Source organism: Chiloscyllium plagiosum, unplaced genomic scaffold (genome assembly GCF_037043375.1).
Source record: "Chiloscyllium plagiosum isolate Xiang-an unplaced genomic scaffold, Cpla_swu_hap1 HiC_scaffold_26, whole genome shotgun sequence".
NCBI lineage: Eukaryota > Metazoa > Chordata > Chondrichthyes > Orectolobiformes > Hemiscylliidae > Chiloscyllium > Chiloscyllium plagiosum.
In genome coordinates this window covers 17,574,592-17,601,197 of record NW_028270164.1, presented here as the reverse complement: position 1 = coordinate 17,601,197, position 26,606 = coordinate 17,574,592, and the positions used below count along the sequence as shown (strand labels likewise).

Below are 26,606 nucleotides of genomic sequence, written 5' to 3'. Positions count from 1 at the left end.
TAGTCCCTTTCAGGAGTAAATTCAAGAAACATGTTTGCACGCAGGTGGGAAAAGTAAAACTTTATTGCCCCTCCCCAAAAGCTTTGGATTCTCCATTACTGAAATTTCAAAATTGCAGTTGACTGATCAATGGCTAGGGATCAAAGTCAGGTAAATGATGGTGAATAGAGGAAAAGGCCAATGAGCTGAATGGTTTACTCTGTTTATATATAAAATGATTTGGAACATTTACAGGATAGTTATGACTGTAAAACAAAAGTAACTTCCTCACAACCAGTGGTGGTTCAGGTTAAATGGCAGGTTTCATGAATTAAAGGATTGACTTTAATGTTTTTTCATCAGAAGGAATGAACGAATCCCATTCTGCAGTTTGCTGACTACATGCTGGGTCTAAAGTTTACTGTGGGGAATAGCAGGAATAAGTGCATATTCTACCATTTCACAGGACCTTTAGTTCTAAAACATTGCATAACCATCTGCTTATTGTGGGAGTTACACTTCATCATCAACATTCATGACCATCTTCAAAATATCAATGACCTATAAAGGGAAATTGTTTCAGCTCAGTTGGATGCCATATAAAGTCCAGATGGCAAATATGTGCATCCAACCTTGAAATCTGTGCCACTTGGACCTCTTTAATGGGAATGTGCAAAAGACATTACTGATAATATTCTGACTGCTTGAAATTCACTGTCTATCCCTAAACACCTTGTACTGACAGCACTTTTAAGTAACAGCTCTTTCCTTTCTTTCTTTCCTCAGGTTTATCTGGCAACCCAGCTGATCTCGACAAACGAAAACAAGTGTTTGGTCAGAACTTTATACCACCCAAAAAGCCAAAAACATTTCTGCAGTTAGTATGGGAAGCACTACAAGATGTAACTTTAATTATACTAGAGATTGCAGCCATTATATCTTTGGGCCTTTCCTTTTACCGCCCTCCTGGAGGGGACAGCGAATGTAAGTGTTCAAATTTGTCTCTTATTAAGGGATGGTACCTGCAAAAAACCTAAAATCGGGAAAAATCATCTAATTGCAATAATTAATGTGTATATACACAGCTTCATAATCACTAATGACCAGGATCTTTTGAAAAATAATTAACTCTCTTTCCAGTTTTTCAGACTTGTGATGATTCTGGAGAGGAGTCTGTTCACTGTGTAATAGTGCAGTGTGGGAGATATTAAATAGTATAGGAGTAGGGAAGGAATGAAAACCATTTCAATTTACATTTAAAGATATGTGGATGGGGAACCTTGATGAGGGGAGAAGTGCTGTCTTTTTCCATATCCAGGCATTGGTTTGGCACCCAGTCCTATCAATGATCTATAAGTTATGGACCAGACCAGACAGACCCCCTCGAAATATTTTAACAAGGTAGCCTAGACCCTAACTCTTTTTTTTCTTATTTTAAAAGTAGATGTGAGTGCCGTGTTCCAAATGTGATGTGACTGATCAACTTACTTGACATTATGCAAAACACAATTTTTGAACACGATAGTTAAAATGCAAACAAAAGAAAGAGGGATTTAGATTAACTTAATAATTGGAAAACATAAAAGAATAATAGATACAGTATCTATTACTAATTAACTGTTCTGATATAGTAACATCACATTAAACACATCCCTTGACAAAAAGGCAAATTCAGACAGATTCACATACGTAGTTCTCCAATTCAGGTGAAAAGAAATCAAGAGAACATTGAATGTAGCAGCCAAGAGGCATTCACTGAATCGTCAACTGTTTAAAGACCCCAAAGGCTCCTGCTTCAAACTAAAGCGAAAATCTTTTTTTAAAATAAAAAACGCTAGAAAGCCTGGGCTGAGAGCTGGCCGCACCCAGGCTGCTTCCATTGTTCCAACGCTTTTACAGAAAAAAACTCCTTAAGGCCTCGCGAATTGTTTTCTTAGAGACACCTCAATACCTCTGCCTTACAACCTCTATCCAAAGTAAAATCAGGGCAAACTAACGTCTTAAAGTGACAGCATTGTCTCAATAAGTAAATTCATTTAAATACTCTGGGGTCATGCTCATCAGGAGAACTTCGTGCAAGAGCTAACCAGAATTGTTAGCCAGTGTAAGGAGGAAAATGACTTGGTTTAAATTGGACTTCATTCCTGAACATTATTCCGACTTATTAATGTGCATTGAAAATATTTCACTTTAGATTTTCCTCCGATTTTGAAGTTTTACAGTTCTACAGGATCTTGAAGAAATTAGATAATGCCAAGCAATTTTTAATTGAATATCCATAGCTAAATGATTATGTACTGTTTGGCACCACTTTCAGTTTCTATTGGTTCCATGATTATGGCAACTTTCGATTGCAGTCATTCATTTATGTAAAGAGGAAGCTGTGAATTAATGGTTATGTCATTGGGGAATCTGGATTACTAGAGTGGAGAGTATGGTGCTGGAAAAACACAGCATCCAAGGAGCAGGAGAACTGGCATTTCGGGCATAATCCCTTCGTCAGGAAGTCTAAAGTTCTGAGGGCAAACTCACCTATGGGACAATTTAGATTCAGTAAAGTTTGGAAGAAAGGTGCTTGCCTAATTGTGACCATGTTAACCATTGCCAGTTATTGTAAAACTCACCTGGATCATTAATGTCCTTCGGGGAGAAGCAGCTACCTGGTCTGGTCTATATTTGAGTTCAGACCCAAAGCAATGTGATTTTAACTGCCTTCTGCGCAGTGAGGAATATTATCAAAAGGTAAAGTAAAGCTGGTGCTGCCCACATTCTGTGAATGAATTTTGACACAGGATGTAAAAGTATTTTCTTTCCATTTGAAAACTTGGCAGTGCCACCAAGTGAAAAGGTTTTGTAAAAGAAAGTGTTTTTATTTTTCTAACCATTAATGACAAGGATGAATCCTAATTGTAAACAACTTTGTCAGTCTGGTCTTTACATCTGTAATTGTCTTTTACCATATCTTGCAGTATGTGGGGAAGCTACAGGTGGCGAGGATGAAGGAGAGGCAGAGGCTGGCTGGATTGAAGGTGCAGCTATTCTCCTCTCGGTTATTTGTGTGGTACTGGTGACAGCCTTCAATGACTGGAGTAAGGAGAAGCAGTTCCGTGGGCTGCAAAGTCGCATTGAACAGGAGCAGAAGTTCACTGTGATCCGCAAGGGTCAGGTTATCCAGATTCCAGTGGCGGAGATTGTTGTAGGCGACATTGCTCAGATTAAATATGGTGAGTAGTGAATGGAGGAGAGGTACAGAAAGATTAGTTTGTTACGCATAATGTTGGATTATGAAAAGTCCTAACAGAATGTTTGTTCTTGATTTTTGTTAGAGTACCTTTTATGTATTACGAAGTGATCCCAAAAGCCCGGTTCCATTTCCCCACTGGCTGAAGTGACCAGGAAAGGGCTCCCCTCCACCCTTCATGAGGAATGGTTACCCTTGGGTTAAACCACCACCAGCTGTCCCTTTTAATGGGAGAGCAGCCCCATGGTCTGGTTAAAAATAAAGCTATGACTTTACCTGTTTAAGAGTACCTTTCAATATTTGAAATTTTGTGTTGTATATGGAACTTGTTCTGTATTTTTATCTTTGGGTGCTCATAAAGGTTTATCTTGGCATCTGGTCATATTGGTACTTAAGTCTTGTATAAATGTCCTTTTTGTGTTAATCAGCTTTCTTTGTCCATAGTTCCTCAGTTTTAGCCTTGAGTACAGTCCTGGCCTTAAACACATGTTTACTTGAAGTATAAAATAGACAGAAAAATAAGTTCTGTCAAAAAGGCAGACTTAACTTAGGCAAGTGATGGTGCTTAGCCAATTGGAAAGTAAAGGAAGTAGATATTGATTCACCAAAGAAATGCTATTTAGCTTGTTGAGTTTGGAACTTTCTCCAAAGACAAAGGGTAGAAACACTAGCTTGATTGGAAATACGGTTTTAAAATCCCTGCAGTAAGCAATAGGCCCATGAGCTAAGGGAAGTGTGAAAGTTAGTTATGCCAGGCAAAAGATAAGTGGGTTGATCATTTTCATGGCAAATGTTTTTTTTCAACTTGTAGATGTGCAAAAGTGCTGTTGGCGTTCAAGTTGGCTGCTGCTAGGATCTTGTGACACAGTGGTAGTGTCCCTACTTCTGGTTGAGTAGGTTTGGGTTCAAATCCCATCTTCAGACATGTGTGGTAACCTTTCCAAACAGGTTGATTTTTAAAAATAATCCGTACTCTCCTCCCTGACAAGCATCCACAATGGCTGTTCTAACCTTTAGCAGTGAAAAATCCCGTAAATGGTTCATTGTTCACGTACACAGAGCTGATTGATCTTTGCTGTCATGTTGGAGAATTAATCCTGTGCACAAACCAGAAATATCTCTTAGGATTTTGTGATTTTTGGAAACTGTTATTCATTCAACTTACTTCCTAAACTGTTGCTGAACAGAGCTGGTTATGTTCTAAGGAAGTGCTACTTTGAATTTGGATGCAGGTCAATCAGTTTGAATGTGGAAATAACGAAGGGTTCAAGTTGGAAGGAGACAAATAATATGTATGTTTCAAATTTAATACCATTTTCTCCTTCCAAAAGCCAAGAAATATTAAAGTTGAAATGCTGTTTGGCTGTTACATATTCTAAAAAAGAATCTTTATTTCCTTTCCTTCTACCGAATTTTGATGAGCTTGTGTCTTTGATCTCATTGAGCCAGATTTCTAGTTTGTGAGTGAGTGTAAATTGTGGACTGAAATATTCTTGTACAAGAGATCTTTGCAAAGTCGACTGAGGTTTTATAATTGCCTGCAATGAATTGGGAGCCCCTTTAATTTTTGGTGTCAGTCCATTGCTGATAGCTGATATTTTGGTTTTCCATGTGTTATTACTGTTCAATGAAAGGAAATATTGACTGGAGTGTCTAATAGATGACCAATCCTATGGCACTTGTTTTACACCAAAGGTTAAAATATCCTTCATTCTGAGTACTGTAGAAGAAAAAATTTATATTGAGCAAGGCTAAAACATTGGGAACAATACACACCGTGTGTGTCTGCAGTGGTTTGCTTTAAAGCACACTCCAGCCTGTCATTGAGAAATGCTAGGATGTGTTGTCATGGAATTCTGCTCTCAATAAATTTATATCCCAGCTATTAGATTACTTAGATTAGATTACTTACAGTGTGGAAACAGGCCCTTCGGCCCAACAAGTCCACACCGACCCACCGAAGCGCAACCCACCCAGACCCATTCCCCTACATTTAGCCCTTCACCTAACACTAGGTGTAATTTAGCATGGCCAATTCTCCTAACCTGCACATTTTTGGATTATGGGAGGAAACTGGAGCACCCGGAGGAAACCCACGCAGACACAGGGAGAATGTGCAAACTCCACACAGACAGCTGCCTGAGGTGGGAATTGAACCCAGGTCTCTGGCGCTGAGAGGCAGCAGTGCTCACCACTGTGCTACCGTGCCGCCCATAGCTATGATCAGCTGTTGAGGATATAAGCTTCTGGAAATGCTCAGCAGGTCAGGAAACACCTGTAGAGAGATAGTTATCACCCAGACTCAAGCGGAAATGTTAACTTTGGTTCTTCTCACAAATGCTGTCTGACCTGCTGAGTATTTCCTGCATCATTTGTTTTTGTTATATTTCCAGTATCTGCAGAGTTTTGCTTTTGTAGCAACATGAAATGAATGTTCTGTCCTCCACAGGTGACCTCCTGCCAGCTGATGGTATCCTCATCCAAGGCAATGATTTAAAAATAGATGAAAGTTCTTTGACAGGAGAGTCCGATCATGTGAGGAAATCAATGGAGAAGGACCCCATGCTACTCTCTGGTGAGTAGTAACTGTTGTGTTTGTACCCTTTCATTTAAGGATAATCAGAGGACAGATTACAAATAATTTAGACTCTGAGGTGTTGAGGTGTTTTGAGCCTGTGTGGAGATAGTTTTATCTTCTGATGAGAAGCTTGTAGGAATGGATAATCATCAAGCTTGCAGGATGGGATAACCAGCAGATTTTTTTTTTTTGCTTTGAATGCCTGCTGTAAGGTAGGAGAGGAAGGGAAGTAAGATTGTCAGTCTCAGAACGCAGCCGGTTAAACTAGATTGAGGGTGTTGACTAGGTGTCATAGTTGGTGAGCAGAACCTGGTGTGTTAAAGATCTGGACTCTATGGACTGACTGAGAGCAACATAGCTGCCCCAGTAAACTTTTTGTTTCATGAAAGGTTTGTAGTGGAGAGCTTTGCTGACTACTTTGTTCAGTTTTAGCTGTGACAACCAGAGCTGATAACTTGCTTGGAAGGTTCATATTTTAAAAGGGTCTCAGTGTGACCTGAAATTGAATGGTCTTTTTAGTGAGGGTCACCGACTCCACCATGACAACAGAGTCAGCAAAACTGTGATGGCAAACAGAACTGCTGCAAGTTAACTGCTGTCAGTTACTTATCTGCAAATCGGGGCAAGGTGAAAGTTCCCTGTGTGTGCTTCCCTTTTATCAGTTTGACTGAATTTATTTCGTTTGTTGCCTCTCTCATAATCTGTAAAACACATTGGTGATCTTTATATCCTGTCACTTTTAACTTGGCTAGTTTCTCTCAGACACAGCTGAAAAGACGATGTAATGTATGTCTGTCACACTTGCTTCCTTTGTTTGAACTGAGACTTCCTTTGTCAGAATAAAAGATGGCTTTTCTTCAGGTTTCACAGCTTAAATTTCTTTCACTATTTGTCATAGGGAATTGGATGAGGTCTGTCTGTACCTGACTCACTTTTTAGTTTATCTCCCAGGCTTAGAGAGACAATGCTAGGATCTCTTGTTATCCATATTATACTGAGGGCAGTTACATGTAGCATGCTTTGTCAGGAGTTTTGGGAGCCTGATGTAGCTTGTCATGGTGACCATTCCTCACCCCTGAGCTTAGATTAAAGACTACCAGTCTGGCCATTGAGCAATAGCTTTCTTTGTTCTTTACTGAAGTTCTCATGTACATCACTGATGGAGATGACTGCACAATGGTCAGAAGTAGAGAATTTGGCTGGATTCCACCCCGACTTAAAATTCACCTGGACCATCTCCAAAACCTCCCTCCCCTTCCTGGACTTCTCCATCTCCATCAACAGAGACTGTCTCAACACTGACATCTTGTACAAACCTACCAACACCCTGCCTCCTGTAAAAATGCTATCCCTTATTCCCAATTGCTCCGCCTCCACTGCATCTGCTCCCAGGAGGACCAGTTCACCACAGAACACACCAGGTGGCCTCTTTCTTTAAAGACTGTAATTTCCCCTCACACGTGGCCGATGATCCCCTTCAGCGCATCTCATCTACTTCCCGCACCTCCACCCTTGAACCCCACCCCTCCAACCGCAACAAGCACAGCTCTCCCCTAGTCTTCACCTTCTACCCACCAACCTCTATATACATCACATCACATCACATCGCCCTCCACCATTTCCACCAACCACCGAGAACCCCATCACCAGAATTAAATTTCCTTCTTCACCCCTATCCGCTTTCCGTAAAGACCATTCCCTCTGACTCCCTCATCAGGTCCACGCCCCCAACCAACCCACCTTCCCCTCCCTACACCTTCCCCTGTCACTGCAGGAATTGCAAAACCTGCGCCCAAACGAACCCCCTCACCTCCATCCAAGGCCCCAAAGGAGCCTTCCACAGCCATCAAAAGTTTCACCTGAACTTCCACACACAACATTTACTGTATGCATCGCTCCCGATGTGGTCTCCTCTACGCTGTGGAGATGGGATGCCTACTCGCAGAGCACTTCAGAGACATCTCTGGGACACCCGCACCAATCAACCTAACCGCCTCGTGTCCAAACACTTCAACACCCCTCCCACTCCGCCAAGGGCATGTAGGTCCTGGGCCACCTCCATTGCCACTCCCTCACCACCCAACGCCTGGAGGAAGAATGCGTCATCTTCTGCTTCGGGACCCTCCAACCCCAGGGTATCAATGTGGATTTCACCAGTTTCCTCCCTCCCTCCCTCCCTCTTCCCCGACCTATCACCTTCTCCCCACCTCCATCTCTCTATCACACACTCATCCACCTTCTCCCTCCAGCTTCACCCCCATTTATCTCACCATCCCTCGGCGCTCAGCCTCATTCCTGATGAAGGGCTTTTGTCTGAAATGTCGACTCTCCTGCTCCTCTGATGCTGCCTGACTTGCTGTGCTTTTCCAGCACCCCACACTCAATTCTGGATCTTGTTTTTCTCCACCCATCACTCCTCCTCAGCCGAGCATAGAAATGTTACCATCAGTATTTGCTTCCCCCTCAGAGCAGGTTGCATTTGGCTATCTGAGTACATAAGAAATTTCATTTTAATAAGCATCATAGAATTTTACAGCATGGAAAGAGAACTTTTGGTCCATGTCTCTACCGATCATCATGCATCTATCCAGTCTAATCCCCTTCTCCAACACTTGACCTTGTATGCTATGACATTTCAAATGTTCATCTAAATACAGCTTTAAAGTTGTGATGGTTTCTGCCTCTACCACCCTTCAGACAGTGAGTTCCAGATGCCCACCACCTGAAAGATTTCTTCCTTAAATCCCCTGTGAACTCTTTCCTTTATATTTCATAGAATCCTTGGTGTGGAAGCAGGCCATTTGGCCCATTAAGTTCACACTGACCCTCTGAAAAGCATCCTATCCAGACCTACCCCATCTCTGTAACCCCACATTTCCCAGGACGCTGTGGGGCAATTTAGCATTGGGGGGGTGGGAGGAGGTGGTCAAGATTAGAGTTGTGCTGGAAAAGCACAGCAGGTCAGGCAGCATCCGAGGAGCAAGAAAATCGACGTTTCGGGCAAAAGCCCTTCATCAAGGCTTGATTCCTATCCCTGACACTAATCTCCAGCATCTGCAGTACTGACTTCTGCCTAGACAATTTAGCATGGCCAATCCTCCTAACCTGCACATCTTTTGACTCTGAGGAAGCTGGAGCACCGAAACACCTGAGACATGGGAAGAATGAGCAAACTTCACACAGACAGTCACCGAAGGGTGGAATTGAACCTGGGTCCCTGATGCTGAGGTAGCAGTGCTAATGTGCACCCACATGGTGGTTCAGTAATTTATGTACATAATGTATCTATGCCTCATCTAGAACTTCATTATCAAGTTGGGGAGAAATAAAATCATCAAGTGGTGCTAAATATTTTCAGATAAGTTATTGAATCAGTAAAATGTATGAGTCTTCAAAAATTGCTGTAACCGTTATATTATTGGAAAATCTCTTGGCTTCCTTCCCTCTCACCTATATTGCCCATTTTTCTTGGACTCTATAAAAGGACAACTTGACACACGGTCTGGGGTTATAGTATCATTGTCCTATTCCCTACGTGAGTGATGGCAGGTGGCTTGCTTCAGCCATTTGGAGGGGCCCTTTAATTTGTTATATTGCTCTTCCGCTGCCAGTTTGAGAGCAGTAAGCCCAAGCTAACTACTGTGGAAAATGAGAAAAGATTTGAGGATGCTCCCAGGGTTTGAGAGTTTGAGCTATAGGGAGAGGCTGAATAGGCTGGCACTGTTTTCCCTGGAGCATCTGAGGCTGAGTGGGTGACCCTATGGAGGTTTACAAAATTGACTGGCATGGATAGGATGAATAGTCGAGGTCTTTTCTCCAGGGTAGGGAAGTCCAAAACTAGACAGCATAAGTTTAAGGTGAGAGGGGAAAGATTTAAAAGGAACCTAAGGGGCAATTTTTTCACTCAATGGGTGGTGCATGTGTGGAATAAACTGCCAGAGCTGGTGGTGGTGGCTGGTACAGTCAGAACATTTTAAAGGTATCAGGATGGGTACAAGAACAGGAAGAGTTTAGAAGGGGTATGGATCAAATGCTGGCAAATGGGACTAGATTAACATAGAATATCTGGTCAGCATGGGTGAGTTGGACCGAAGGGTCCATTTCTATGATAAACATCTGACTCGAAGTGTACATGTGAATGGTTACATCTGAAATGCAGTCTCTTTCGCTAATTTAAACAACTAGTATCCAAAAATTAATATCAGGCCATCAATTCTAATCTTCAATGGAAGTTGTAACCTTTTACCAACATCTGTCTCTTTTTAGGTACCCATGTAATGGAAGGCTCAGGACGGATCCTGGTAACTGCAGTAGGTTTGAACTCCCAGACTGGTATCATTTTCACATTATTAGGAGCAGGTAGTGATGAGGAAGAGAAGAAAAACAAGAAGGGTAAGTTGGCAGCTTTGTGTCCCTCAACGTTAGAAGCGACTGACCGATATCTCTCCATTTTCACCTGGGATGCATATTCCAATTTTCTAGCAGAATGGGAGTCCAAATCCTGGGCCTCCACAGAGTTTGAGCTCATAGGCCCACCAAATTGTAAGGTCTGGCCATGTATTGTATGAGCACTGTTGCTTTTTGTTTTATTCTACAGTTCTACTCTATGACAATAGTTTGAGTGTTAAGTACTCCGCCATCCTTTACTGTACTGTTGTCATCACCAACGCAGAAGCAGTTTAAGAAGCAGTACTCACATTTCCCAATTCACTATCATTCCCTTTTTGATTTCAAACTGCAGTGATGATCCAGATTTCTTTGCCCTTTTACAATGCAAGGACTGCTAAGTGTTGGTTTCTTTTTCCACAGTTTGCTTGTTACATAATCAAAATACTGCCATGATCTATTCTCATGGCTTTTAAATTAAGTTTAATCTTCTGTATTTTAAGGAGGACTTAATACACTAATGTATGAGAGCGATTTTTTTTTTCAAATGATGTTGCCTAAGAAAATGCATTGTATTTAAAGATGCTTCATTTGTGTGTCTGTGTGGACCTAATTCAAATTTACAAACACCAATAATCAAGTATATCCTGCTGTGTGAAACGGAATAAAGCTATATTTAAGGTGTCACAATTAATTTTGCATATCTGCTACCAGCTACTGCACACAACTCATTCTCCAAAATGCATTTGCTTTTGATGGGCAGATATAGAATTCAAATATATTTTTATTTTTAGTTTATGACATTATTGATCAGATTTATCTCCTGTTGAAATTTCTTAATTTGGTTCAGTTTCTAAACATGGATGTTACCAGCTAGCCTGATACTTAACGTCCAGCCCCAGTTACCATTAGGAAGTGGTCAGCTACCTTAACTAGGTCACATCAGTGGACAACTAAGGATCAGCCACATCAGTGTGGAACTGGAGTTGTTTGTATTCCAGGGTAGATGAAAACTGCAGCTTTCCTTCCCTAAAGGACATCAGTGAGTGTGTTCCATTTTTATCTTTTTTATTAAATTATTAGTCCAGTAACATCTACCATATTAGAATCCCTACAGTGTGGAAACAAGCCTTTTGGCCCAACAAATCCACACCGACCCTCCGAGTATCCCACTCGACTACCCTATTACTCAACATTTACCCCTAACTAATGCACATCCCTGATCACTATGGGCAATTTAGCATGGCCAATTCATCTACTGCACATCTTTGGAAGTGGGAAGAAACTGGAGCACTTGGAGGAAATCCACACAGTCACCTAGGGCTGGAATCGAACCTGGGTTCCTGGTTCTGAGGCAGCAGTGCTAACCACCGAGCCACTGTGTTGCCATTATCATATCCATTTGTAAATTAATGGTGTTAAGTGTTGACCCTATATGTTTTGATATGAGCAAATTTATGTTAATTGCCAGGCATTCTAGATGTGCTATGTTTCATATACTTTATAGTTCGAAATTCGGGTTTAAGTATTACAAACACTTAGCAGTTCAAATCAAGCCTTGTAACTACAATCATTAGATCCCACAGTATTAATTTCTTTTGATTCTTTGCCAAGGAGTTGATTCCTAGGCTTTTCAGACTAAAAAATGTTCTGGCCTGCATCTGAAAATGTTACTAGCATAGCAGATTGTCAGACCTAACCATCTAGCAAATGTCACGTCATTTTATTATACCACGTAATATCCTTTTATAGGACATTGGATAGGGATTCATTTTGGTAATGATCGATTGTAACCAAAGTCTATTGAAATACAAGCTGGTGACATTGCATTGTTTAAAAGTTGGCCATTTAAGTAGCACATTTTATTTTTAATTGACAAGGTCACAGTTTTTTTTTACTGACTGAAAACTAGCATTACAGCTCCTCAAGGATAAACTTCATTGCACGTTTGGAGTTCATACTCCACCACCACAACAACAACACAATTGTTTTTCGATCAGTAGTGGGTCACTGATTCCTGAACGTTTTGGAATGCAAGACTCCAATCAAAGTTTTTGGGTTATCCATTCTAAAGCCTGGTGGGCTGTTTAGCAATGAAAATCTGGATCTATATCTGCTGCTTTTTTTTTCACCCTAACACCAACTCCTCTCTCCGACAACCACCACCATCAAAAACAAATGTTTACATTTTGTATTATAAATCAGGAATTGTAGCAAGATATAATAACATTGGTACTGGTACAAGTTGCACTGATCTATTTCTTTCTGATATTGCTGCTGCTTTAATAATTGACATTTTTATTTACCAGTTAACCAGTTTTAAAATAGTATGTCATTCATAATGGCTTTAAAATAGTATATGGTTTAAAATGGTTAATGAAATTTTCCTTTCTTTCCCCTCTCTGCTATTATTACCAGGAGGCTATTGGATGTACAATGATAGTACTGATGGTGCTAAAAGCATCTTCCTGCTTCCTTTTAGAATTTCCTCTGTAGGTCTTAAAGGGTTGAATGCTTGGAGGGAGAGCAGTTTGTCTACATGCAATGTACTCTCTTCAAAATAGAATTGCATTCCACTGAATGGCAAGACGCGTTGTAAATTACGTAAAAAGCCACGACTTCTCATCACGATCTAAGTATCGCATTTTCGCAATACAACATCACACCTTCTACCATTTGTAAAACTCCATATACACCAATCCCCAAAAGGAATAATGAATTGAGCTTAATGAAACTTGTAGAAATGCTTTTCAATCTAAATAATTATTCCTAAACATGCTTTATAAAAATAATTATTTATGGCAAGTATCTTTTGTAGTTGGCCTACACAAGTGGATTTTTAAAAATGCTTGTCCTCGAACTGAGAAGGTAAGAGTAATATTCCCATCAAATTGGCCTTGAGTTTTGATTAGTTAAATTCTAAGACAATAATTGAGACAATCTATGGAGACTATCCATGTAATATAGAATGTTTTACACAGACATTTTCACTTCAAGAAATATTCAATATTAAACCACACTACTGCCTTGGTAAGCCCATCTGAACAGATAATGTGTTCATAACTGGCCTGCGCTTTGAAACCTATATAAGATATTAATAGATCTTAACCAGAGAACCTCCTCATTCATCCATTTAAGGGCTTTGGTTGTAGAAATGGTTTTACAAATACTTCACCATTCTCTATATGTGCGTTAGGATGCTGCTGTTATCTTCTGGAAAAGGCTTTCTCAAGCCCTATCTGTGAATAGAAGATAATTAATCTTTAGCCATCTCACCTGTGTTGCTCCCATTTCTCAAAATGAGATGTTCATTATTGTAAAAGTTTTTTGAAATTGTGGAGTGGTTAAAGTTGGATGATGTTTCTTCTGTTTAAAATGGTGTTAAATCAGATGGTTTTTTTCACTGCTCTCTGTACAGCTGCTTGTTCCAAGAAAGATTTTTTGACACATTTTATGATACACCAACCATTTAACGTTCAATATGTATTGACCAGCTAGCTGCTTTTGCAGTTCGTTGTCCCACTTGACTGCAATCTTAAATTATAATCCTAATTTGGATTGGGGGCTGACTGCCAAACAAGAGTTAAATTTTGAAATTCCACAAGAGCTTTCGGGCCTTCTATTTTGTACCATGCACCTGATTCAAGAGCTGTGTGATTTATTTTTAATGTGAGGACTCTCGAAATATTAGAGGGACAAGGAAACGTTTTGCTTTTTAAACATGAGGGAGCTTCTTTATCAATTAGTTGTACCTGAAGTAGACCACTGACTAGATTCTCATGGAAATGATTTAAAACCATATTATTTATTTTGAAGCACTTAACAGACTGACAATAAAACAGTGGGAGTCCATTTAGGGACTTGTATGTCTTTGATTCTGCAGACAGATGATGTAGTGAAATCCTATTATTTTTAATAAAACATATTGCCATCAAATGTGCACTTAGAACATTATTATCCAAATACCATTGCAAATGAATCATTTTCCCCTACAACATTAAAAAGCAATTATGCCTTTTTTTAAATATCATTAACCCTTTCTCCATTCAATGATTCTGTGCCTATATATTTTTGATCTGTTTTGATCATGCTTCACCAGTCATCGTATTCAAATGGGCAAGCGATTTAAAATTAGGTTGGGGCTACTTGAACATAAACTATTAATTTTCAGCTATGAAAGCTTTTTTTTTAGTCTTTATGGCTAGGAAGTGTTTTCCATTGAGTACCTCACTAAAGAGGTTAAAAATGCAAAATTAACGAACCCTGAACCTAGTGTGGCCATTTGGAGTTTTACCGTGGCACTGTGTAGGTAGCCTGCTTGCCAGAGAGTATCTGTTTTTTAAATTTTGCCAGTGTTTTAAACCTAATATCCACAAGCTGGGTATTCTGTTTGATCAGGCCACTCTCTCCTCAAGTCAAGTTAGAAGTGCATTTCTAGGACTGTGAATTGGATTAGTGGACCACTGCAAGCACTTGGTGCAGTTGGATCTCCCAAGCATCTGTCCCTGCCCTAGCCGCTGAGTGACCTTGCCATGCCAGTGACCACTCTCCCAGCTGTCCACATCTCCACCTGGTAACTGTGGTCTTGTGTTGCAGGTTTTCCTGATCAGCAGTCAACCAGCTTATCAATCTGTTGGGCTGCCAGCTGGGAAACACTATGTAAAAATATAAACCTCATTAAATTCAGGGGTGGATTTCCCAACATCCCCTCTCTGTAACTGTCACACTGTGAACTTGTAAGGCCAAGTACTTAAAAGGCAGGTTAAATATGTCCAAGAGATATCAACTTTGTTTTGTCAATACAGGTTGTGAATTTCAGTTTTTATTTCAACAATACATCTTGTATTGGAAGGTGACTGCTTTTGGTGACACAACAATATTTGATTTCTGCTCAGACTGGAATTTCAATCTTCTTAATAAAAAAATGTCCATTGCTAAAGAAAGATTCATGGACGTTGTGATATTCCATTTCCTAATAACAACTAAAAGGTCTGGTAACATATAGGAGAACCAACAGAGAGAAATTGAATTGTTATTTACAACCATTGTAAAATGTTAACCATGTTCAGACCAGGTTAAAAACTCTTCCTGAATTAAATTACCAAGGCTTCAAATTTGATTTGTTTGAACTTTTCTATATATCGCATGTGACCTACTTCATTTGACCAGATGTCAAAAATCATGTCTATCACATTTAAGTGTTATCACGACTTTGAGATACTAATCAGAGGGTTTGCTCTTGACACTAATCTATTGGAAGCAATTGCACTTTCCCTGTGAAAATTGCCAGTTTTATTCTTGGTCTGTAAAAAGGTTGCAACTCACAATGGTAAACAAATAAAATTTGTAGAACTGAAATGATTTTACAGTATTCCCATGGCATGTACTAACAGTCAACATTTCATTCCCAGTTTCCGGCACAACTAAACATGAGCCTTACATTATAGCATTTATGAAGTCATGTGACTAGCATTCCACCCTTTTTTTGTTTGAACAGGTAAAAAACAAGGAGCCCCAGAAAATCGCAACAAAGGTAACCCTCATAAACATAGAAGAGCACACTAACTGGAAACATTCTTTCTTCCTTTTTTATTTTAACCATTATCCTTGTTCTTCAAATTCGCTAACACAGCGGGACCTTCACCTTCTGTTTATGGGGGTACAACGATTATTGAAAAAGCATGACCAGTTGCAACAGTGTTTAATACATATAGTAAAGCTGTTCTGGATAAGAATTCTTTATTTGGAACCTCTTCAATATTATGCCCAAGGCTTCCTCTGTGGATCTGTCAGCATTTACTTAAGCAATATGTTGACACTGCCAGTTTATCCATTTGGTGAGATAGTTGTAGCAGCTGAAAGCTGATGATAACCTATGTACTTATTGGTGAGTTGCTTGAAGTGTTAGTCTCAACAGTCTCTTGTACCTACAAGAGATATGGAGTAGATATTTTAATTACTACACAATTTTTTCCTGTGCGTCACTGCTTACTCTTTGCCACCTACTGTCATTGGCTATTTACTGTTGTTATGAGGGTCAGAAAGGCATGAAATTACAATAGGTATCTCCCAAACACCTGTGAGATTTTCATAAATAAGTCCAACTGATTTTATTAGACTTCTAACCATTAAAGTCTTCTAACTTTCAAAGATGAGAACTTGCTCACTTGTTTTAGCCCATTGAATGAGTTAGCTATAACCATTCGTTTTGAAAATTTTCATAAATTACTATCTTTGACTCTTATTCCCCCTCAAAAAGTTGAGACATGTTTGTGAAACCAACCTGCTAGAGGAAAGCTGAAACAGAAGCGTGGTGTAAATCAGATGCTTAATCAATTTCTCTTCACTTTCTAAAAACAGTAATCGTTGAACCCCTACTTTTTCCTTCATTGTCTCAACATTCACGTTGTGGTTTCACTGTTCCTTCCAGGCTTTGTGTGGAGGACCTCATACTTCACCTGCTCTGCAGTTTAGCTTGCCTTCCTTCAGCCCCTCTGACCTGGTCTTTGTTGTTTTTTCTCCCACCCTCATCTTTCTTTGTTGCTCAAAGCTGTCCTATGTACAAAATGTAATTATTGAATAGGCTCTAAAGAGTGTGGTAGACTTGTGAAGCTTGTTGACTTTCAGTTGTAGCAGTGACGTCTTTGTGCTTTAATACAGTTGATCGCCATTGTTTTAGTAATGGAGAACTGTGTGTATCAAAGCACAAACACACTTTTGTATGGAACCTGCAAGTCTTTGACAACTCAACAAGTAAACATCTGAAGAATGACATGATCAGACCTATGGATGTTTTACCATCCACTAAGACCTTGGCTGATCTTCTACTTAAACTCAACTTTTTCACACCATTCCTACATCCTTTGATGCCTGACAACCCCTGCCCCCACCCAAAATCTATCTTAATTACATTCAATGATACAGCATTCATTGCCCTCCTAAAGTGTAGGAATGTTGCCTCAGCTCAGCCCAGTATGATTAATTCCTTATCCTTGGACTACAGCCTGTTAATTCCAGACTCCCAACCAAGGAAACATTCTCCCAGCACCTAGCCTGTAAAGTTACATAAGAATTAAAATCTCCATGAGATCAGCTCTTATCCTTTTTGGTTTGGAAATTTAGGTCAAGTATACTTAGTAAAGTCTGTAAGGAAAGAATTACATCCTTAAGTAATGGAACTCCAAAGTATATGCACTACTCCTGGTCTTGTCTCACCTATATGTTTGCAGAAATATTCTTATCTTATACTCCAATCCCTTTGTAATATAAGTTAACATAGCTTTTGCCTTCATAATAGCTTGCTGTACCTGCATGTTACATCTGTGATTAATGTACAAGGACTCCCATGCTCCTCTTAATCCCAACATTTCCAGCTTGCTTTTCCCACCTGACATTCTTCATCAAATTTTGATATTGTTCCTACTCTTTAACATCTGTTGACTGATCCTCGCCCATGTTAATTGTCCCAAGTCTTGAGGGCCCTCCTGTGTGGCACCTTATTCAAAACCTTTTGAGAATTCAAAAGCTCTGTACCTGCTGCCTTCCTGTTTACCCACCCTTCTAGTCACAACTTAAAGCAAATTCTAATGGACTTGTCAAACATGATTTTTCTTTCATAAATCAATGTTGACTCTGTCCACCCATATTATTTTTATTTTTATTTCAGTATTCTCATGTCGCTAGTAATAGATTCTAGTATTTTGCACATTTATTGACTTTAAACTAATTGGCCTATAGTTTCTTTTTTTTTCTCTCTTGCTCACTCCTTTTCCCCTCTCTCTTCCCAACCCACCCCACCTCGTAGCAGAGTTATTCATAATTTAAGAATATGAATTATTAAACATCTGGTCTATTTCACCAGAACTCCTCTCAATTCAATTGGCTTGAATTCTGGCAGTAATTTCCAAAAACCAAATGCTGGTTATTTTCCACAACTTCAAAAAAATTATGATTAATAAAATAACAAAATTCAAATTTCTCTAAAACTTTGATTCTCTAGAAAATAAATCTCTTTCTCAACTATCAGGCATTCACTGTTGGGGGAAATGAGACAAGCTCTCTAAAAAGTAGGTTGATCAAATCTCTAGAAGTTAAGATCTTTTCTCCTTTTATCTCTGCAGCAGCTACACCCTGTGATGTCACTTCAATACTTCAGCTCTTTGGGACTGAGTAGAGATTGTGTTTGTCTTTGTTTATAACATGAATCCTACTTGAATGCAAAATGTTTCTTAATTTCATTCGTTCAAATCTTTCTCTATATCATTTTCATGTCTATCTCTGCAGCTGTTCAAAGATACCTTGTACGTAAGAACAAAATTGGGTGTTCAGTACTGGTTCAAACTGGAGCACTTAAGTAGACCATGAAAGAGCTGGCAGCAAATATCATGTTATGTCCAATTATACTGACTTTGCTCAGTCAGTACAACACTCAAAGATTCATTGGTTCTGGTCCCACAGTACTGCCAAAGTTTCAGTGCAGTAATGAGGCTGTTCAGATGAGTTATTAAATTTTTCCTGCTTTTCAGGGTAAATGTAAAAGCACCAAAACCCCATATCTTTGAGGAGCAAAGAGTTCCCCTTCCCAACATTCCTCTATCAACCATTGGCAACAAAAAAAATCAGCAGGTCCCTTTTTTTTTTTGGCTTAGTATATCCTGCAGTTTGCTTACAAATCAGACTGATTGAGTTATTTTTGAGCTTGGTAAAGTACCTTGGAATAGCTGGAGTGCCCTCTCCTCTTGTTTCTTTGCCTGGGGTGATTAAAATTGATAAAGACACCATATAAATAAAAGATGTTAATTCATTTTTCATGTCCCACACTCAGTTGCTTTTAAGTCCATAAGAAATCAGAACAGAAGTTGGCCATTCACCCCCTCCAGGCTGCTCCACCAATGTTCCTCACGTCCACTTTCCCCATAGCACTTACTGATCAAGAGTCTATCTGTAAGACAATAAGAAGTAGGAGCAGGAGTAGGCCTTTTGGCTCCCCCACCGCACCTTTGAGAGATCTTATTTTGAGTTGAGATGTGGCATGGGCTCATAGACGCCTGTCTTTGAATTACTTCTCCACACCCCTTTGGATTCTGGAGCACAATAAATCCACACAGACCAAGTTCACATCCTGACTTTAAGGAAGCAATGGAGAAATCGGGTATGGAAATGGTAACAAATGTAGATTATAGGGAAATAGCAATGAACACCACTTTAATAGGATAGGTGCAGTGAGATTTTATGTTCCCTACTGCTCACAATGGACATTCATTTTGTATTTAGTATTTATTCAGCTTGATTGAATGCAGTTGAGTGGGACTCACTGGCCTTATTTCCAGGCCATAGACTCTGTTTCTACATTAGCATGGCTTGAGCAGTTTACAGTTTTACCTGCCCCAAACACTCTTGGAAGATGGGATCCTAAGCATTGCTCTATGACCCTGAGACTCGATGGATTTAAATAAGAATAATAGATTCTTTGGAGTCCTTGAGTTGAAAATAAGTCCTTTTTGTCTCCAGCTAAGTTTGGGATCAATTATATTTGTTTAGAAAAGGTTACTGCCTTTCAGAAGAATTCAGCGATTCACACCACTCCTCTCCTTGTCTGAAGAACAATGGGCTTAAGTGCTACCCCTCCCCTTTGTCACTGGAGTTGGAAAGATGGTGTTACTCCCAAATTCCAGAACCCTTCCAACTTGGACACCATAGAGCTTAGAACCCTTGTCATGTAGACTAAAACCAATGATATTTAACTGAAATATTCAGTTTTTTGAATTTTTATAACATCTGTTAGAAATTTTTGAGGATTGGAAGTCCTCCGTATAAGCAACCAATAGCCATCACCTGGAATATTCGCCCACCTATGAGAAATCGTCTTGAGCAATTTTAGTGGTTTAATGATACAAACCCTGGAAAGAACACCTAACACAATAGCTGGTACAAATTCAGGAAAGAGAGTCAGTACCTTCCATCCAGTTGTCCACCATAAATTAGATATTTGATGTGCTAATAACTTAGACTGCAATAACTGAATGTGTGTTCTTGATTGCAATTTGTGCTTAATATTAGAGAACCCATTCATTTTGTCAGAGAACTGCATTATTTAGGCTTCATTCTTTGTCATTGATTTTAAGCTGCCTTTGAGACTCTTTGCACTTCTTTTTCTCTCTCTGTGACTCAGCCACGTGTTCACTCAGAAATTGCTTTTCTTTCAAACTGAAGGTGCAAGGAACATCACTGGTAATAGCTGCTGCCTCAAAGGGATTCTGATTAGCAATGGAATTTCCCTTCTGTGTTTTGGGTATGTCTGGCTTCCTCATGTTGAGTGCCAGAAACTGACTGACAGGGTGGGGGTAGAATAATCCCATAATATATGGTCAGTAGTTAAACATTAGCTTAAATAAAACTGTTTCCTCCTCCTCTTTTTGTAATGAAGTAACAGACATTGTACTTTTTTTATTTGTTGTGTGCTACATGCTTCATTTACAGATGTGAGCTATTCATGGTTTGTCTGTTTTTGCTGTCTTAAGAATGAAATATTGTAATTGTAACATCATTTGTGTCTGTGGCAAACTTGATACTGAATTTGCTATTTACACCTTTTATTACTGATTTCTTTTTGTGGTTTAACCAACAAAGTGATACTTTGAACAGTGAAATTACAATTTCAATTTATAGTTTGAATCAACTAATTTCCTTAGTTGTGGATGTGCTGGAACCCAGCTGAAAACATCGATAATACTGACATGTGACACTTACAGTCAAAGTCAAATAGACCAATGACACTATTTATGAACTGTGTCGGATGCAGTTTTTGGTCATTTATGAACTGCATATAATATTGGCAAGTGCAAGGACAGATAGATGATATTACAATGCATTAAGGTCATCCGTTTATAAATTGTTGCCTTCTATAAATCCGATCTAGGCAATATAGTCAAATTATTTATATCCCCTTTGACAATACACATAGAAGAACCTTTTTTGATTCATTTCATTGTTAAATACAACTTGGAAAAATGATGTTTCCTTTAAATGGAGCAGTTTACATAAAATCTAGAATGGCTGCTTAATTTCACATTTTGGAAATGGCTAAACAATTAAGTTTACAAACAAGAGGATCAAATTGGGTAAAAGTGATGTAGATGATCTCACGTACTCAGCAGCAGCTATCAGAGCAGCATCCAATGTATTTTAAATAAAATGTGATTTGTTTTCTCCTGTAGGGATTGAAATATTATCTGTAGTTTAATTAATTCTGTCACTTTGCTGGAAGACCTGACATTTGATCAATCCTCCCACATATACCGAATGTTATTAAAGCATTACCTAAGCACGCACTCGCAATCTTCTATTTGCACATCAAATTTCCACACTTTTTTGTGTAAATATTTGTGTAACGTGTAATAGTTTGACTGTTTATGGAGTGTTTGCAAATTTGTTTCAATCTGTTGGACTCAGCTAAAGCTCAGGATGGTGTTGCACTGGAGATTCAACCGTTGAAGAGCGAGGAAGGTGGTGACCCGGAAGAGAGAGAGAAGAAAAAATCAAACATACCAAAGAAAGAAAAATCTGTCCTACAGGGAAAGCTCACCAAATTGGCAGTGCAGATTGGAAAAGCAGGTAAAAGGAAATTGCCCCCAGAAAAGAGCTGTATAGCATTTCTTTTTCAAGTGCATTGTCGTTGTGATTTTTGCCTTTCCTTTCTATATATTTCTACCTCCATTCCCTGTTTGGTTCCTAAACTCCAGTTAACAGAAACAAAATCCAAAAATATCAATGCTGTACGTTAAAATTAGAAAGTACCAGATGATTCCTGACAAGTGAAAATGGGAGTGAGATGTAAGCTAGCAAATTGACGTCAAGTTAGATAAACATGTAGAATTGGGAAGTTCATGTTCAGCTGTAGAACACAAACACCTAACAGCAGTCATAATTTTAGAACTAATTGGTTCCCTTGTTATCTACTCCTGTCATGGCAGTAGGAGAGTGATTCACGGGATGTAACTTACTTAGTTTTTCAAAGTCTTTGGACAAGTTCGGTGCTTGAGGCTTTTAAAGAAGGTTAAGATTCATTAAATTGGTAAGTTAGTGAGTTGGACCAAGTTGACTTGAGAATAGAAAACAAGGTAGTGAATGAAAAAGGCTAGAATGTACCTAGTAGATATCTTCCAGGTGTTCAATCCGAGGAACCTTTCAGTTTGTGCTAGCAGAAGCGTTAATTCAAACCTTTCTGCTGGCTGCATGTTTGGCAATTAGAAAAATATAGCCAAGTTGGTAACATGAAGCTTAAACTAATAATAGATTGATGCATAGATTGCTATAATGTTTTGGTGCTGACATGATGGATGAAAATTTGGATGCTAAATTCCATAAGGTTGAGTAAGTCAGCTTTAAAATCTGACTTTTGGAATTTTGCTCGATTTAATTTTACGTGGTTGAATGGGAATTTGGAAGTTCCACCAGTGATTATTATCTAGAAGCACATCAGTAGTTTGTCTGACGGAGAGAGAGGTTGTCTACAACATGGATGGTTTGATGAATGCTTTTGTTTCCTCATCAGCAAAGAGGACAGGGCAGTCTACTTCTCAATGTTTTGATTTCTATTGATACAATTCCATGATAAACAAATCCCATTAGACTTTCAGCAGTCTTTTCCATCTCCAGCAACACCCCCACCCCTACGCATCCCTGTGACAACACTAGACTTTTTGCAAATGCTTTAGATCATTGCACAGATGAGGTCCAGCTTAGTAATTGATGGTAGAAGAGGCATATTGGTGGGTCTCGTCAAAGGTTGATGCTTTTCCTGATAAGTGCATCTCAGTGATATCAAGATGCTGGATTTGAATTGTAAATGAGGTGAGTGGGGCCAAGGAGTTGGCAGTGAGGTGAAAAACAAAAATCCACAAGTCGTGCAATAATATTCTTCAGTGTGAAGAAATGGTTGGATAATATTCCCCATCTGCCAGTTTTTATGAAGTGAGATTTGCCTGATTTGATCTGTTTATGAAGTAATAAATTACCTTGCTCAGTACCCACATGGCAAGTCCACCCATGATGAAATCTTGTTTTCTGAGTGAGCAGTGAAACCATGGTATGGTGTTATGCAAAAATATTTTTCTGTTAAAACGCCTAAGACCAGTTAGGTATATTCTTCTGTGAAGAGTAGCTAGCCCTTGATTAAATGGTACTTTTCATTCCGTCACTTTCTCTTACCTTTCAAAATCATTGAAAAAAGTTAAACTGATAATGTTGTTATTGCTGCCTTTGAGAAAAGTACTCCCCTTTTAATTTTAAAAATATCCAAGATTCACAAACAAAATCTTAAAATATGATGGAATTAATGTCTAAATTATGGGACTGACTAGAAAGGTAGATATCCTCATTCATCCCACTGTTGTTAATTATGTGACTATATTTATTAAATGCGCCATACTGAATAAATTAATAAGCCTTTTCCTAAATTAGTTCAATGTGAATAGTAGATTATCCTATATGACATTCACAGTAGCACCAGCTTTCATAGAATCCCCACAGTGTGGAAGCAGGCCATTAAGTCCTCACTGACACCCTGAAGAACATCCCACTCAGATCCACCTATCCTGTAACCCTGCAACCCTGCAATTCCAATTGCTAATTTACCAAACCTGCATATCCTTAGACACCACGAGCAATTTAGCATGGCCAATCCACCTAACCAGTACATCTTTTGAGTGTGGAAGGAAACTGAAGCACCCTGAGGAAACCCATGCAGACATGGGGAGAATGAGCAAACTTCATGTAGACAGCCGCTCAAGGCTGGAATTGAACCTAGGTCCCAGGAGCTGTGAGGCAGCAGTACTAACCACTATGCCACCCAAACCACTGAGCCAACGTGCTGATGTTTATACTTGGATAATAAGAAACAGATAATCATAATATGCAGTATTAAAAATGTAGTTCTCTGTTTCTAAATGGATAATCAACTGAAATGTATGTTTTATGATTTGAGGACTGCTCTATAAAAAGGAAATGTTGCTAAAATTGGTAGTTGAGGCTGAATCCGGTTTCTCTTTCCCTTTTTCTTCACAGGTCTGCTGATGTCAGCAGTCACAGTCATCATCCTTGTGTTGTTTTTCGTTATTGATACCTTTGGGATTCAAGGAAGACCATGGCTAGCAGATTGTACCCCAATTTATATCCAGTATTTTGTGAAGTTTTTCATCATTGGAGTCACTGTGCTTGTAGTGGCTGTACCAGAGGGTCTTCCACTTGCTGTCACGATCTCTCTGGCCTATTCCGTGAAGGTAAGATCAGAGGATACTTGAAACTTTAGATAAAGGGCCAAACCCAGTACACAGTCAAGGTTGGCAAACATAAGAGAGACCATGAGGAAGATTGTAAAGGAATGGGTTTATGTTGGATTTTGCCTGATGACAAATTACAAATATGTTCAGCATTTGTAGAAAATTGGTTCCACTGTTTTCCAGATTTGATTGATTGGAAAGCAGTTGAGGGTTAGTACAAGTTGTGTATTGTTTTCAAGTGGAGTGAGCTGACAAGTATAAGAGGCATTGACCTTCAATCAATATACATAGAACACTACAGCACAGTACAGGCCCTTCAGCTCTCTGTTGTGCCGGCCTTCTATCCTACTCTAAATTGGACTAACCTACATATCCTTCATTGTACTAACTTCATTGTGCCTATCCAAGAGTTGCTTAAATGTCCCTAATGTCTCTGGCTCTACTACCACTGCTGGCAATGCATTCCACACACCCACCATCTGAGTAAAGAACCTACCTACTGACACCTCCCCTAAACCTTCCTCCAATCACCTTAAAATTATGCCCCTTCATGATAGACGTTTCTGCCCTGGGAAAAAACCTCTGGCTATCCACGCTATATATGCCTCTCATCATCTTGTATACCTCTATCAAGTCACCTCTCATCCTCCTTCGCTCCAGTGAGAAAGGCCCTGGCTCCCTCAACCTTTCGTTGTAAGACATGCCCTCCAGCGCAGGCAGCATCCTGGGGAAATCCCCTTTGCACCCCCTCTAAAGCTTCCATGCCTTTCTATAGTAAGGTGACCAGAACGAAACACAATATTCCAAGTGTGGTCAAGCCATAACTCTGTAGAGCTGCAGCATAACCCTCACAGCTTTTAAACTCAATCCCCCTGCTAATGAAAGCCAACACACCATACACCGCCTTAACAACCCTATCTATCTGCCTGGCAACGTTGAGGGATCTATGGATTTGGACCCCAACATCCTGCTGTGTTCTGCCTTCGAATTTGACCTTCCAAAGTGAATGACTTCACACTATTCTAGGTTGAACTCCACCTGCCTCTTCTCAATCCTGTTCTGCATCCTGTCAATGTCTCATTGCAACCTACAACAGCCGTCCACACTATCCACAACTCCTCCGACCTTCGTATCATCGGCCAACTTGCTAATCCACCTTTCCACTTCGACATCAAAGTCATTTATAAAAATCACAAAGACCAAAGGTCCCAGAACTGATCCCTGTGGAACACCACTGGTCATCGAGTTCCATGCTGAATAGTTTCCATCTGCTGCCACCACCCTTGGTCTTCTATGGGCCAGCCAATTCTCTATCCCGACAGACAGGTTTCCTTGTTTACCATGCCTCCTTACTTGCTGAATGAGCCTACCATGGAGAACTTTATCAATTGCCTTGCTAAAATCCATGTATACACCACATCCACTGCACTGCCTTCATCAATGAGTTTGGTCACATCAAAGAATTCAATATGATTTGCGAGGCATGACCTGCCCCCCTCAAAGCCATGCTGACTATCTCAGTCAAACTATGGTTTTCCAAGTAATCCTAAATCCTGTCTCTCAGAATCCCCTCCAATACTTTGCATACCATAGACGTAAGACTGACTGGTTTGTAGTTCCCAGGATTATCCTTATTCCCTTTCTTGAACAAGGGGATAACATCTGCCACCTTCCAATCATCTGGCACAACTCCAGTGAACAGTGAGGACGCAGAGATTATCACCAATGGTGCAGCAATCTCATCCCTCACTTCCTAAAGTAGCCTAGGGTATATCCTGTCTGGCCCAGGGATTTTAACTATCCTTACGTTTTTCAAAACTTTCAGCGCATCCTCCTTCCTAACATCAACCTGTACTAGCATATCAGTCTGTTTTGCATTGTCCTCTAAATCATCAAGAATCCTATCAGTAGTGAATACTAAAGCAAAGTATTCATTAAGGATCTTCCCTACTTCCTCAGACATGAGGCATAAGATCCTCCCAGTATCCCTGATCGGCCCTACCCTCATTCTGGCCATCCTTTTGTTTCTCTCACAAATGTAGAAAGCCTTAGGGTTTTCCTTAATCCTACCCACTAAAGCTTTTTCATATCCCCTTCTAGCTCTCCTAAGACCATTCTTCAGTTCCTTCCTGGCTACCTTGTA

The 26,606-nt window shown here is 39.6% G+C and overlaps 1 protein-coding gene across 8 annotated transcripts in view; it reads left to right on the top strand.

Annotated features, from left to right (window-relative positions):
* LOC122563116 (plasma membrane calcium-transporting ATPase 1-like) overlaps window positions 1-26,606 on the top strand; it is a 391,378-nt gene that overhangs the window by 274,195 nt on the left and 90,577 nt on the right. For 6 of the 8 annotated variants that reach the window (XM_087973527.1, XM_043716559.2, XM_087973531.1 and 3 more), the window contains exons 3-9: window positions 766-963; window positions 2,949-3,203; window positions 5,670-5,795; window positions 10,065-10,190; window positions 15,682-15,717; window positions 21,636-21,797; window positions 24,249-24,463. In XM_087973527.1, the coding sequence (XP_087829653.1) occupies window positions 766-963; window positions 2,949-3,203; window positions 5,670-5,795; window positions 10,065-10,190; window positions 15,682-15,717; window positions 21,636-21,797; window positions 24,249-24,463 (1,118 nt within the window). The remainder of the gene's footprint in view (window positions 1-765; window positions 964-2,948; window positions 3,204-5,669; window positions 5,796-10,064; window positions 10,191-15,681; window positions 15,718-21,635; window positions 21,798-24,248; window positions 24,464-26,606) is intronic. The other 2 variants (XM_087973528.1, XM_087973530.1) reach the window with 1 other exon arrangement.